The 11399-nt window shown below is 36.2% G+C and overlaps 1 protein-coding gene across 13 annotated transcripts; it reads left to right on the top strand.

Annotated features, from left to right (window-relative positions):
- The first annotated feature begins 195 nt into the window (after positions 1-195).
- LOC111284658 (AP-2 complex subunit alpha-1-like) lies at positions 196-10891 on the top strand. Of its 13 annotated transcripts, none has more exons than XM_089761643.1 (28): positions 196-579; positions 1558-1689; positions 2349-2474; positions 2705-2769; positions 2950-3012; positions 3092-3189; positions 3269-3476; positions 3768-3839; positions 3921-4013; positions 4520-4621; positions 4763-4860; positions 5284-5365; positions 5491-5579; positions 5727-5832; positions 5938-6003; positions 6566-6672; positions 6762-6866; positions 6975-7095; positions 7215-7406; positions 7527-7763; positions 8497-8577; positions 8742-8906; positions 9026-9112; positions 9207-9332; positions 9537-9617; positions 9691-9762; positions 10157-10236; positions 10307-10891. In XM_089761643.1, the coding sequence occupies exons 4-28, from the start codon at positions 2761-2763 to the stop codon at positions 10461-10463; spliced, it is 2697 nt and encodes an 898-aa protein (XP_089617769.1). In that variant the 5' UTR covers positions 196-579; positions 1558-1689; positions 2349-2474; positions 2705-2760; the 3' UTR covers positions 10464-10891. The 13 variants fall into 13 exon arrangements, 11 of the variants coding, with proteins under 11 accessions (XP_089617769.1, XP_089617768.1, XP_089617766.1 ...); XM_089761642.1 differs by having other exon boundaries at positions 5709-5832; XM_089761640.1 differs by lacking the exon at positions 2705-2769 and adding an exon at positions 2053-2191.
- Positions 10892-11399: the final 508 nt, after the last annotated feature.

The raw sequence follows: 11399 nt of genomic DNA, 5'->3' as shown, positions 1-11399 counted from the left end.
ATTGTGGGCTCGAGCCCAACTTATTACCCACCCGTACAAAAATAGCAAAATAAACTAATTAGACCCGATCCGGAATAATAACACCAAACAATAATTTTCAATCGATTAAAAACAACAAATGAAAGAAAACATATAAAAAATTAAATTAAAATCGAGTAAAATAAAAGTCGTCTCCAGCTAGTCCGGATGGCTTTTGCCAATTTCTGTTCCTCAGTCCTCTCTTTCTCTCTCTCGATCGAACGAGATATTTCATTTCTTCCGTTTCTTTTAAATTCTATTTCGAAATTTCCAATTTTTTTCACTACCTCATTTTCTTCTTAAAAAATTTTGTTTTTTTAAATGCCGGATCGATTTCTCCGTTGCCTTTGAAAGAAAAGAGAGAAAGATCTGGAAAATTGAGAAGCAGATCCAAAAGGAAGAAGAGGTGGATCTGATCGATAAAGTGGAATGGCAATGCACGGGATGAGAGGGCTGTCGATTTTCATAAGCGACATTCGAAATTGCCAGAACAAAGAGCAAGAGCGCTTACGTGTCGATAAAGAGCTCGGCAACGTCCGTACTCGCTTCAAAAATGAAAAGGTTAGGTTTTCAAATCAAAATTTTTATTTTTTTAATTTAAATTTTATTTCTTTAGAATGATAGGACTTACTTCTAGGTTTTAAGTGTTTCCAGTATAATTTTTTTAATATAACAAGCGGTGATTTTTTTTTTTTTTTGTCAATTGGATTTTGTTGGAATTTATTTGAGAGCAAAATGTGAACTTAGTTAAGCTATTAAGTCGATTTAGGGTTTATCATTGTGTTATTTATTTTCTTTGTTAATTTTTAAATACAGAAACTACCTTGTTATGTTTATAATAACTTTTTAATTAAAAACCTATGCATTTGTAAATGCCATAACGTGTATCAATTTTTTTTCGATTTCCGTAGACTATTAAGATCAACTTATAACAAATAAGTTTGTCATAATTTTATTAGGAAAATAATTCCTCATTGTTTCATAATAGTAGTGGTAGCTGTTTGAGGGTGAAAACTGATATATTTATAAGCTTTTACTGCCACATTCTTCGGATTAAACCTATATGATGACTCCATTTTGAAATGTTTTCTATAAAGGTTCATAACAATCAAATCTAATCTCAATAAGAAACCTAAATTGCATTTATTTTTGTTACACATTGAGTATTTGCTCCAGCTTCAAACATGCTAGAATGTTAGGTTGTACTCTTCTACAGGAATCCGAATATTTCTTTTCTTAAGGGCTGTTGGGTGAGTTTCAGCCAGGTCTCCAACCCCAAGAAAGTAACCTTGTTGTTTTTGTATGAAGTTTCTTTTTATTTTCTTTTCTGCTTTTATAGTTGACTTATTCGAGAGGAGTTTAGCTCAATCTTTCATGTGACATTTAAATCCTAGAGCCAAATTTGTCCAAGCACTGCCCATTCTCTCTAGAAACGTTTACATGGAACCTTTTAGTGTCTTGTTAGGTGGCAAGGTCTTTGTAGTGCCTTACCAAGATGAGTGAGCAGTTTCTTATTGAAAGTTCATTTTCTTCTGACAGGGGTTGACACCATATGAGAAGAAGAAATATGTTTGGAAAATGCTTTATATTTACATGCTGGGTTATGACGTTGATTTTGGTCATATGGAAGCTGTGTCCTTGATATCTGCACCAAAGTATCCAGAAAAGCAGGTAAGATCCATTTTATTTTCCCTTTAATATGAATAGTAGCACATTTAGGAAACATTAAATGGAGGGCAAAACCTAGTGGCCTCACGCTCTACAAATGACATTCTGTTCAAGAGCCTGAAGAAGAGGAAATGAGAAAAGTTGTATGACCAAGGCCTAAGTTGTTATAAACATTTCCTTTTTCCCCCAAGAAAGAAAGAGGGGAAAAGGGCCAACAAAACTTTAATGCATAAAGAGCTCACAAGATAACATGTCGAAATGCCTCAGCTTTTTCATACTGCTTAGAATCTGCACTACCATGAAAGCTTTTTCCTTTATACTCATCTCAATTACTGTTACATGTAACATGTCTCCTACAACAATAAGGCTGGCAAGTGATTGGTACTGTTGAAGCAGTATAAATAACCATCATATTATAGTATCTCAATCTCGGAAAGTATTTGAATGGGGCTGCATGATATCAAATAAAGGATTTATTATGGAAGCCTGGATATATATGGATCGGGTACTCTTGCAACCTTTTCACATAATTGAGCTTATTGGGTTTATCATTGTCAATAAAAGATATAATTCTCATGTTCCATATTCTTGATACAGAAATTTGCATGTTTCCATTTTCTCTGTGGTTTATTTAACATTTGTCCTCCTATAATTAACTTCAGGTTGGATATGTTGTGACATCATGTTTGCTCAATGAAAATCATGATTTTCTGAGACTAGCAATCAACACCGTACGCAATGATATAATTGGTCGAAATGAGACTTTCCAGTGCCTAGCATTAACCATGGTAAGGGTAAAAAAACTGCTTGAGGTTCTAGATGTCATCCATGTAATTAGAATGGGAGAGAATTATATTTTATTTACAACACCAAACTGCCCTACATGCTACGTACATAGTTGAGATGCATATGGAAAGTTCAGATTAGGATTTATTCCATGACATTTTTCTCTTTTCTCTAGAGAAGTTTTTGTTCACTTTTCTAAATATTATTCATGACTTTATAATTTATATTGTAGCTCATTGTTTCTGGATCTGCAATAGGTGGTCCTCATCATCATTATCATCTAATTCCATGAGGAAAGTCAGTGTTCTAATGCTTCATGCCTCAGATGTTACTTAGTAGTCTGTAAAGTTTTTAGTTATTGATGTTCTGATCACTCTTCTCTTACCTTTTTTTGGGCTAATTTATGGACACCTAACATTATCCATATTGTTATTCTCATGACGTTACATCTACCCTTTTCTTGAATTGACTCTGTAGGTTGGGAATATTGGTGGGACGGAATTTGCTGAATCTTTGGCACCTGATGTTCAAAAGTTACTTGTGAGATGAACCAGAAACTTGTTAAGTTCAAATGCTTCTTTTAGAAAATAATTTACACTGATAAAATCTGTTATTCCAGCTTTCTAGCAGCTGCAGACCACTTGTACGAAAAAAAGCTGCATTATGTTTGCTGCGGTTGTACAGGAAAAACCCTGATGTTGTCAATGTTGATGGCTGGTATGCTAGAATGTTAAAATTTTATCCCAACTGGCTGTTTTATGATATTCTGAATTGCTATTCTTGCCCTATGTTTTAGGGCGGATCGGATGGCTCAACTTTTAGATGAGCGTGATCTTGGTGTTTTGACATCTTCTATGAGCCTTCTTGTTGCTTTAGTATCAAATAATCATGAAGCATATTGGACTTGCCTTCCAAAGTGTGTTAAAATATTGGAGCGCCTTGCGAGGAACCAAGATGTTCCACAGGAATATACTTACTATGGTATCCCGTCTCCCTGGCTTCAGGTTTGTCCTTCTGTTTCACTCTCATGACTTATATGAATTCGATGCCAAGCTTGAAAAAAAAAAAGTTATGTGCCTGGTCTGATTAGTGTGTCTAAATATGTTAGTGAATAATTCCTTGATTTCCCTCTTGGATATGTTTTGCACTAGGCTACTAGGTAATCATGTCCAATTGTTTTCCATTTTTCTTTTCCTATGTCATTTTTGATGTGGATGACTTTGATTATTAGTAATTATTGCCAACTCTTTTTTGGTAAAGTTCATCTTGATGTTTATTATTTTCTCTTATAACAGGTTAAGTCAATGAGGGTTCTCCAGTATTTTCCTACCATTGAAGACCCGAATACCAGAAGAACATTGTTTGAGGTTTGAACCATCACACAGAATTCGGCTTTTGACTTTTTTAAGATTATTTTGATATTGATGGAACTTGAATGCTGATTTCAGGTCTTACAAAGGATGTTAATGGGAACTGATGTTGTGAAAAACGTTAATAAGAATAATGCATCACATGCTGTCCTCTTTGAAGCCCTTGCTTTTGTGAGTTTACTACTGAGTTCTAGTTTTAGCATGTGAAATTTATTATCAAAGAAATTCTCTGACATTACATGACTATTTAGTCTGTCAAACTGGAAGTGACACTTGTATAAAAATCTTGCTGAAATTCACCAAAATAGAGCTTTTAGATGGATTTCATGTCTTCTGTTGTATGACAAGAAACATTCTGCGCTTTTTAGCATCCACACATACATATTTTGCCCATATGTAAGTATGGTTAGAAGTGGGTTCATATGGATGATAGCACTCTCACTCTGCACATGCATACGAGGAAAGAAAAGCATAATGGTTTCAAGGTAGCAACTTATCTGCTTTCTTGCCCCTTTATGACACATTTTAAGCTATATAATTTACCCCTCCTCGTCCCTCTGAAAGCGTACACATCATATAAAGTATACAACCATATAAATGTCGCTCTTCTCATTTACTAAGCATGTTTGAAGAGTTATTTCTTAAGTTGTGTTGTGCGTTTGCTCTTCTCATTACAGGTCATGCATCTTGATGCAGAAAAGGAGATGATGTCTCAGTGTGTTGCACTTCTTGGGAAATTCATTGCTGTTCGTGAACCAAATATTAGATATCTTGGTTTGGTAAGTTGTGGAAACATCTTAACTTAGTTCTCTTTTAAATGATCTTTTCGAACGGTAGCAGATGTGCTCATATGTGCCAAATCAGGATGGTTACCTATAACCTAATGATTTACTCATAGTTCTTAAAATACTTGGTTGCAGGAAAACATGACTAGGATGCTAATGGTTACTGATGTGCAAGAGATTATCAAAAGACATCAGGCTCAGATCATTACATCATTGAAGGACCCTGATATCAGGTTGAGTTTCTGATTTTACAGTTCGGAGTATTGATGCCACTTAGATTGTTATTTCTGTGAATCTTTTTTGTGAATCATTAATATTCGGAATTAAATCTAGGTAACATCTATCTGGTGGCCCCATGTAAGATATTTGTGAGCATCCTTGCTTATGCAGTTGAAAAGTTTGGAAATCACCTTATACGTGGTCTTTAATGAGTTCCATATCTGACTAATTGACATGACAAGTTAGTCACTTAATTCAAGTGTGAAACCTTCATCTATACCTAAAGTCTTGACTATTGGCATGTTTATATAAATGGCTTCTACAGCTGTAAACAGTGATGCATGCAACTTCTATTATCTTAATTCAACTATATGTGTTTCAAATGGTATGTTCTTAAGATCCATTGTTGTCGACTAATGCCAGTATGGAATTTCCAGTATCCGTAGGCGCGCTCTTGATTTGCTTTATGGTATGTGTGATGTAACAAATGCAAAGGACATTGTTGAAGAACTATTGCAGGTACTACAGTCTTGAACATGGAAAATTTTACTTTGGATGATCCCATGGATAACCTATTTTACATATAACTATTCAAATGCTGAGGCACAAGATGAGAATATCACTGACTGTCATCTGTTTACCAGTATCTGAGCTCAGCTGATTTCACAATGCGTGAGGAATTATCACTTAAGGCTGCCATTCTTGCTGAGAAGTTTGCTCCTGATCTGTCATGGTAAGCATATTGGGAGAAAGCAAGAATTAACAGATATGCTTGAGTGAAAATTTTGTACTTCAGTGTTTTCTTTTCTATTGTGTTCATTAACTTCATCAGATTGGTTGCATTCCTCAACAAAATAACTAGCTTGCCTAGATCTTGCAGGTATGTGGATGTTATCCTTCAGTTGATTGATAAAGCAGGAGATTTTATTAGCAATGACATATGGTTCCGTGTTGTGCAGTTTGTTACTAACAATGATGACCTACAGGTGATCAAAAAGTCTTTAACACATGTAGTTCTGCTATTTTATAACAGAAAATATATTCTTCTTCTTTGATGGTTTTTGGGCTGAGACCTTTATATTTATGTCCAGCCTTATGCAGCTGCAAAGGTGAAAGAGTATCTGGACAAGCCTGCTGTCCATGAGACCATGGTCAAGGTTCGTAAAATTTGTAGTTCTTTTTACCGGACAAGTTGTGTCAGTGTGGAGTAGTGAATGGTGCATGTGAATGGTTTAAATATTTCATATGAATTTTTCAAAAGGCAGTAAACTATTAGCTTCTCTGGGTTGGTTTGTCTATCCTTGGGCAGTAGGAAAAGCATATTGGATTGCATTAGAGATCTTTAGCGATCAAGACTGATATTTATATTATGGCTTACCTCTTTAAAACCCAATTCTGGGATTTGTAATTGAATTAGCGTAGTGGCTTCATTTGCATCAGTCATATCCATTTTCAGGTCATTATTCTTTCTCAAGTATCTAAAGGATTGGCATTTCTTAACATATTCTATGTACAATGAACTGAAATATGCACCATGCTGCATTAAGTTTGGGTGCCCCTTTCTCTTGTTATTATTAACCAAATTTAATCAGATTTCATTATTTGTGTTAATCTCTTTCTAATTGATTTTATTTAGCACTAAACTTGACTTAGATATGTATATTTCAGGGTTAGGGATATTGTAAGCTTATTTTGAAATTTGTTGTATGTATCAAACAGGTCAGTGCTTACATTCTTGGAGAATACAGCCATCTTCTGGCTAGACGGACTGGGTGTAGTCCAAAAGAAATCTTTAGCATCCTACATGAGAAGCTTCCTACAGTATCGTAAGAGCCTTTAAACATTGATTCTTTCTGTTTGGTTAATATTTGCTTCTCTATTATTGCAATATCTTATGATGGATATCATGTTTCAGGACTACCACCGTTCCTATTCTTTTATCAGCTTATGCTAAAATTTTAATGCACACTCAGCCACCAGATCAAGAACTGCAAAATCAGATTTGGGCAATATTCAATAAGTGAGATTTAGTTTTTGCATATTTTTCTCTCTGGTTGGTTAATATCTCATCTATAGTCTGTTTGAAATTTGAAAATCGCTAAACACTATTTTGTAATTGTTAACTTAGATATGAGAGTTGCATTGATGCTGAGATACAACAACGAGCTGTTGAATATTTTGCATTGAGTCGGAAAGGTGCTGCTCTAATGGATATATTGGCTGAAATGCCTAAATTTCCTGAGCGTCAGGTTTGTGTTCTTGGCAATATTTGTTTAGAAGCTGCCTGCTTCTGCTTTGAGTTGCAGGCAGTCCATGTATAGTCTTGATTCAAGTGACAGTTAACCATGCTTTTGTCTTCAATTTACAGTCTTCATTGATCAAAAAGGCAGAAGATTCTGAGGTTGACACTGCAGAGCAAAGTGCTATCAAGTTGCGTGCTCAACAGCAAACATCAAATGCTTTAGTTGTAACTGACCAGCGCCCTGCTAATGGGGCAACACCATCAGTACCTGTCAGCCAGCTTAGTCTCGTAAAGGTGCCCAGCATGATAAGTGCTGAGGTTAGTTCTTTTGGAATCCTAGTGCATACTTGTTTTCTAGGTTTTTTTATATGTATACATATTTAGTACAGCTTTTGTTTTGTCTAATTTGAACTAATATATATTTGATTATCTTGGCAGGATCATACTTCAACAAACCAAGCTCTGTCTGAAGAAAATGGGACTTTACGCAAGGTAGATCCACAACCTCCTTCAGCAGATCTCCTTGGTGATCTTTTGGGTCCACTGGCTATTGAAGGCCCACCTGGTGCTACTGTCCGATCTGAGCACAATGCAGTCTCTAGATTGGAAGGTGGTCTGGATGCAGTGGATGGTTCAGCCATCGTGCCTGTAGAAGAGCAGACAAATACAGTTCAGGTACTGCTTTCTCATATAATGTTTACCCATGGTCAAATCTCTTATTCCAAGTTCAAAAATCAGAATGGAACCTTGACATGGTTCACTTTCAATGTTGAAAAAAGTTGTTTGTAATTTTGTGTTCTACTCTCGGTGGGTCTAAAGATGGGGAAATTTTATTTGTGATCCTACCTCGTAAATAGGCCTCTAACCCACTACTTCAAAAATTGTGCTGCAGTTTTGATGACTCCATTCCTCACCTTTTCTACTTGTGCTTGCTGGCTGCTTTTTGTGGTGGGACACAGCTTTCTTTCTTTAGTTCCCTTTTGCTTTTATCCATTATCAAAAGCAAAGAGATTTTTTTTTCCTGGTTTCTTGAGAAGAAAATGAGGTTGGGGGATTGTACTGTTGGCTGCTACCTTAGAAAAAGTTCTTTCCCATGTTCATTAGATGTTGCTCTCAATTTTACATCTTCTCTGTCTGTTCCTAGTTTCTTCGTTGTATGATTTTAATGCTTTTTTTTCTTTCCATATCCTCAAGTCTTAGTACAGAGCTTCTATTTTTCAATTCTTTGCTTAATTTTTTCAGTGTACTTGTTGTTATATCCTGCAATAAATTGTTGAGTGACGTGCAGCAGATATTTCCAAACAAAATTTAAAAAGTTTAGTCATTGTTAAATTTGCTTGACGCTTCTAGTAAGTGTTACAGTATTATTATAAGTTTTAGTAGTTAATTTCATTGCTTGCATCTGCAGCCAATAGGAAATATTGCTGAAAGATTTCATGCTTTATGCCTGAAAGATAGCGGTGTTTTATACGAGGATCCTTACATTCAGGTATGAATTTTTTACTTTTCATATTCTGTAGTTTTTGTTTTCTGCTAGTTTGTTCCTCAGGTTGTACTCTTGGATAATATTTTGGTTTTTCAAGTTGGTATAATGACTCTTTTAAAAGCTTCCAAAAGGTTGATGCTGATTTTTCTCACTCAACATTACTTTAGATTGGTATTAAAGCAGAGTGGCGAGCTCATCATGGATGTCTTGTTCTTTTCTTGGGAAACAAGAATACAGCTCCTCTCATTTCAGTTCAGGCTCTAATATTGCCCCCTGCTCATCTGAAGATGGAGCTTTCGTTAGTGCCTGACACAATACCTCCTCGAGCACAGGTGAAAAGGACTCATTGTACTTGTAACTAGTTACTAGTTAATGGTTATTGATGAATTTTTAGTCATCTCATCCTTGCTTTTTCTTTTGTATTATCATGTTTTTTTCATGGTTTGTGTAGGTTCAATGTCCACTTGAGGTAGTAAATCTTTGGCCAAGCCGGGATGTAGCTGTTCTCGACTTCTCCTACAAGTTTGGAACCTATATGGTACTTGCAGATAATTGATATATTATATACTGCTAAACCATTAGTAACTGGTTAATTTTTACTATGCCAGGTATCTTATTGTTACCTTTTACAGGCTAATGTCAAGCTTCGCCTTCCTGCTGTTTTGAATAAATTTCTTCAGCCTATACCTGTGTCCGCCGAGGAGTTTTTCCCCCAATGGAGATCACTTTCAGGACCACCATTGAAGCTTCAAGAAGTTGTATGTATATCTCCTGTTTTACATGTCTTTCTTTTTGGTTGGGGGAGAGAGAGAGAGAGAGGGAGGTAAGGAGCCACACCTACGTGTGTAATAGTGTAAACAGCCATTGTATGATGAGTCCTGTTCTGTGTATTCTAGTTCATATTATCATTTGCAGACTAGTTCTTTTGACTGATCTATTGCTATTTGCTCCAAATTGTGCAGGTTAGAGGTGTAAGACCTATACCTCTTCCAGAAATGGCAAATCTACTCTACAGTTTCTGGTTAATGATTTGTCCAGGGCTTGTAAGTCCTTTCATTTGAATAACCCTTCTGCCATTTATATAGGCATTGTTCACTATTGGATTTTCGGTTTCAGGATCCAAATCCTAATAATCTAGTTGCAAGCACAACCTTCTACTCAGAGAATACACGTGCCATGCTCTGCCTGGTAAGATATATATTCTGCTCAAGCTATATGGTTGTTTTATTGAAATAGTGAAGCTTGGTGGTAAATCTGAATGTACATGACGACATCTAGGAAACTCTTACACCCTTTTCCCTTGTTTGGTAGTTATTTGATCTGTATGGTTTGTGTTGTGTGTATATTCTGGTTTAAAAGGTGCTGAATTGTTGTGAAATTACCTACCTTTTCTCCTTTTTTGGCTATAGCTCCTTTTCATGCCTTTATCTTAGTGGGTCACCCTAATTGAATTTCCACGTGTAGAGAAATCTAGTCTTCGTCTTATAACTTGCACTTCAAATGATTATGCATGAGCTTGATGATTGTGCATGAGAAGCTGGTGAAGGTCACTTCTTACAGCCTTTTCTTCTGTAATATTCAGATCAGAATTGAAACAGATCCAGCAGACAGAACCCAGTTGCGTATAACACTTGCTTCAGGCGACCCTACATTAACATTCGAGTATGTGGTTAAACTTCACACCAAGTTAGATCAAATCCTTTCCGATGTCAGATTTTTCTTTGATGTGCAGGTTGAAGGAGTTCATCAAGGAACAAATGGTTAGCATGCCTACGGCTCCTCAGGCACCAGCAGCAGCACCACCAGTGCCTCCTGCAGCTCAACCAACACCACAAGCCCCACAAATACCAGCGAATGATCCTGCCTCTCTACTAGCCGATTTGCTGTGATGAAAATGAAGATGACTGAATGCAAAGATTTGTTCAATATGCACTTATAAACCTTGATTTTATACAGCCGGCCCACCCATTTGCCCTTCAGTGTATATGGAAAAATCATGATGCAAGGACTGACGGGATCACAGATGAGCTAAATATTGTTTCGGCTTAGTGAAGAAGGGGTTGGTCGGGATTTTGTGATTCTTTCTGCACAATCATATTGTGCCTTGGTGAGATTTTTTTTTTTTTAAAATGTTTTACGGGGGTGAAGGTTTTCTTGTTCTTCATTTTTTTTTTTTTTTTGCCCTTATTCCATTTCTTCCCAGTTTTTCGAGATTGGGTTCTTTAGTACACGATGTCATAGCATGTAAGATATGGCATGAAGTAGGATCCATTGTATCAATGTAATTCGTCTGTCAATCCAATATATTTTTTAATAAGTTGAAGTATAGTGGGGGAAGTATGAGTACGTGGAATTTGATCATATGCAGTTTATCATTTTCACTTTTTTTTTTTGGTGAAATCATATCCAGTTTTGGTTCTTCTGCCCACGTGAAAAAGGGTACCCGACAATTGAAATTACCACGCATCAAAATCAGTGAGCTCCCATGTCATTATACTTGTCCTCTCTGCGTTACCCAATTCGATAAAAAGGTCTGTTCCAGGAACAAGATTTTGGGCTTATTCGTAAGCTGTTCCCAACGGCAACCATTGATAGATCCCCATCTATTCTGTCATATTCTCCTACTAGGTTACAAGTGAGCGGTCCAAGTTCGACCCTCTTATTTGGTCGATGGGCCAAGCTAAGACCATAGCCTGGGCCATAGAGTAAAAGGCCTAAAGGACAAACTAGTCCTGGAACAACATGGCCCAAACTATAACTTTTAAAAAAAATTAAAATTGAAAGTCAATATTAAATTTTGTAACATCTTTTTAATTTTGCTGAAT

This window comes from Durio zibethinus, chromosome 6 (genome assembly GCF_047325235.1).
Source record: "Durio zibethinus cultivar Kanyao isolate XHJ-2024 chromosome 6, ASM4732523v1, whole genome shotgun sequence".
In the NCBI taxonomy this organism is placed as follows: domain Eukaryota; kingdom Viridiplantae; phylum Streptophyta; class Magnoliopsida; order Malvales; family Malvaceae; genus Durio; species Durio zibethinus.
This window is presented reverse-complemented; position numbering and strand designations above follow the sequence as displayed.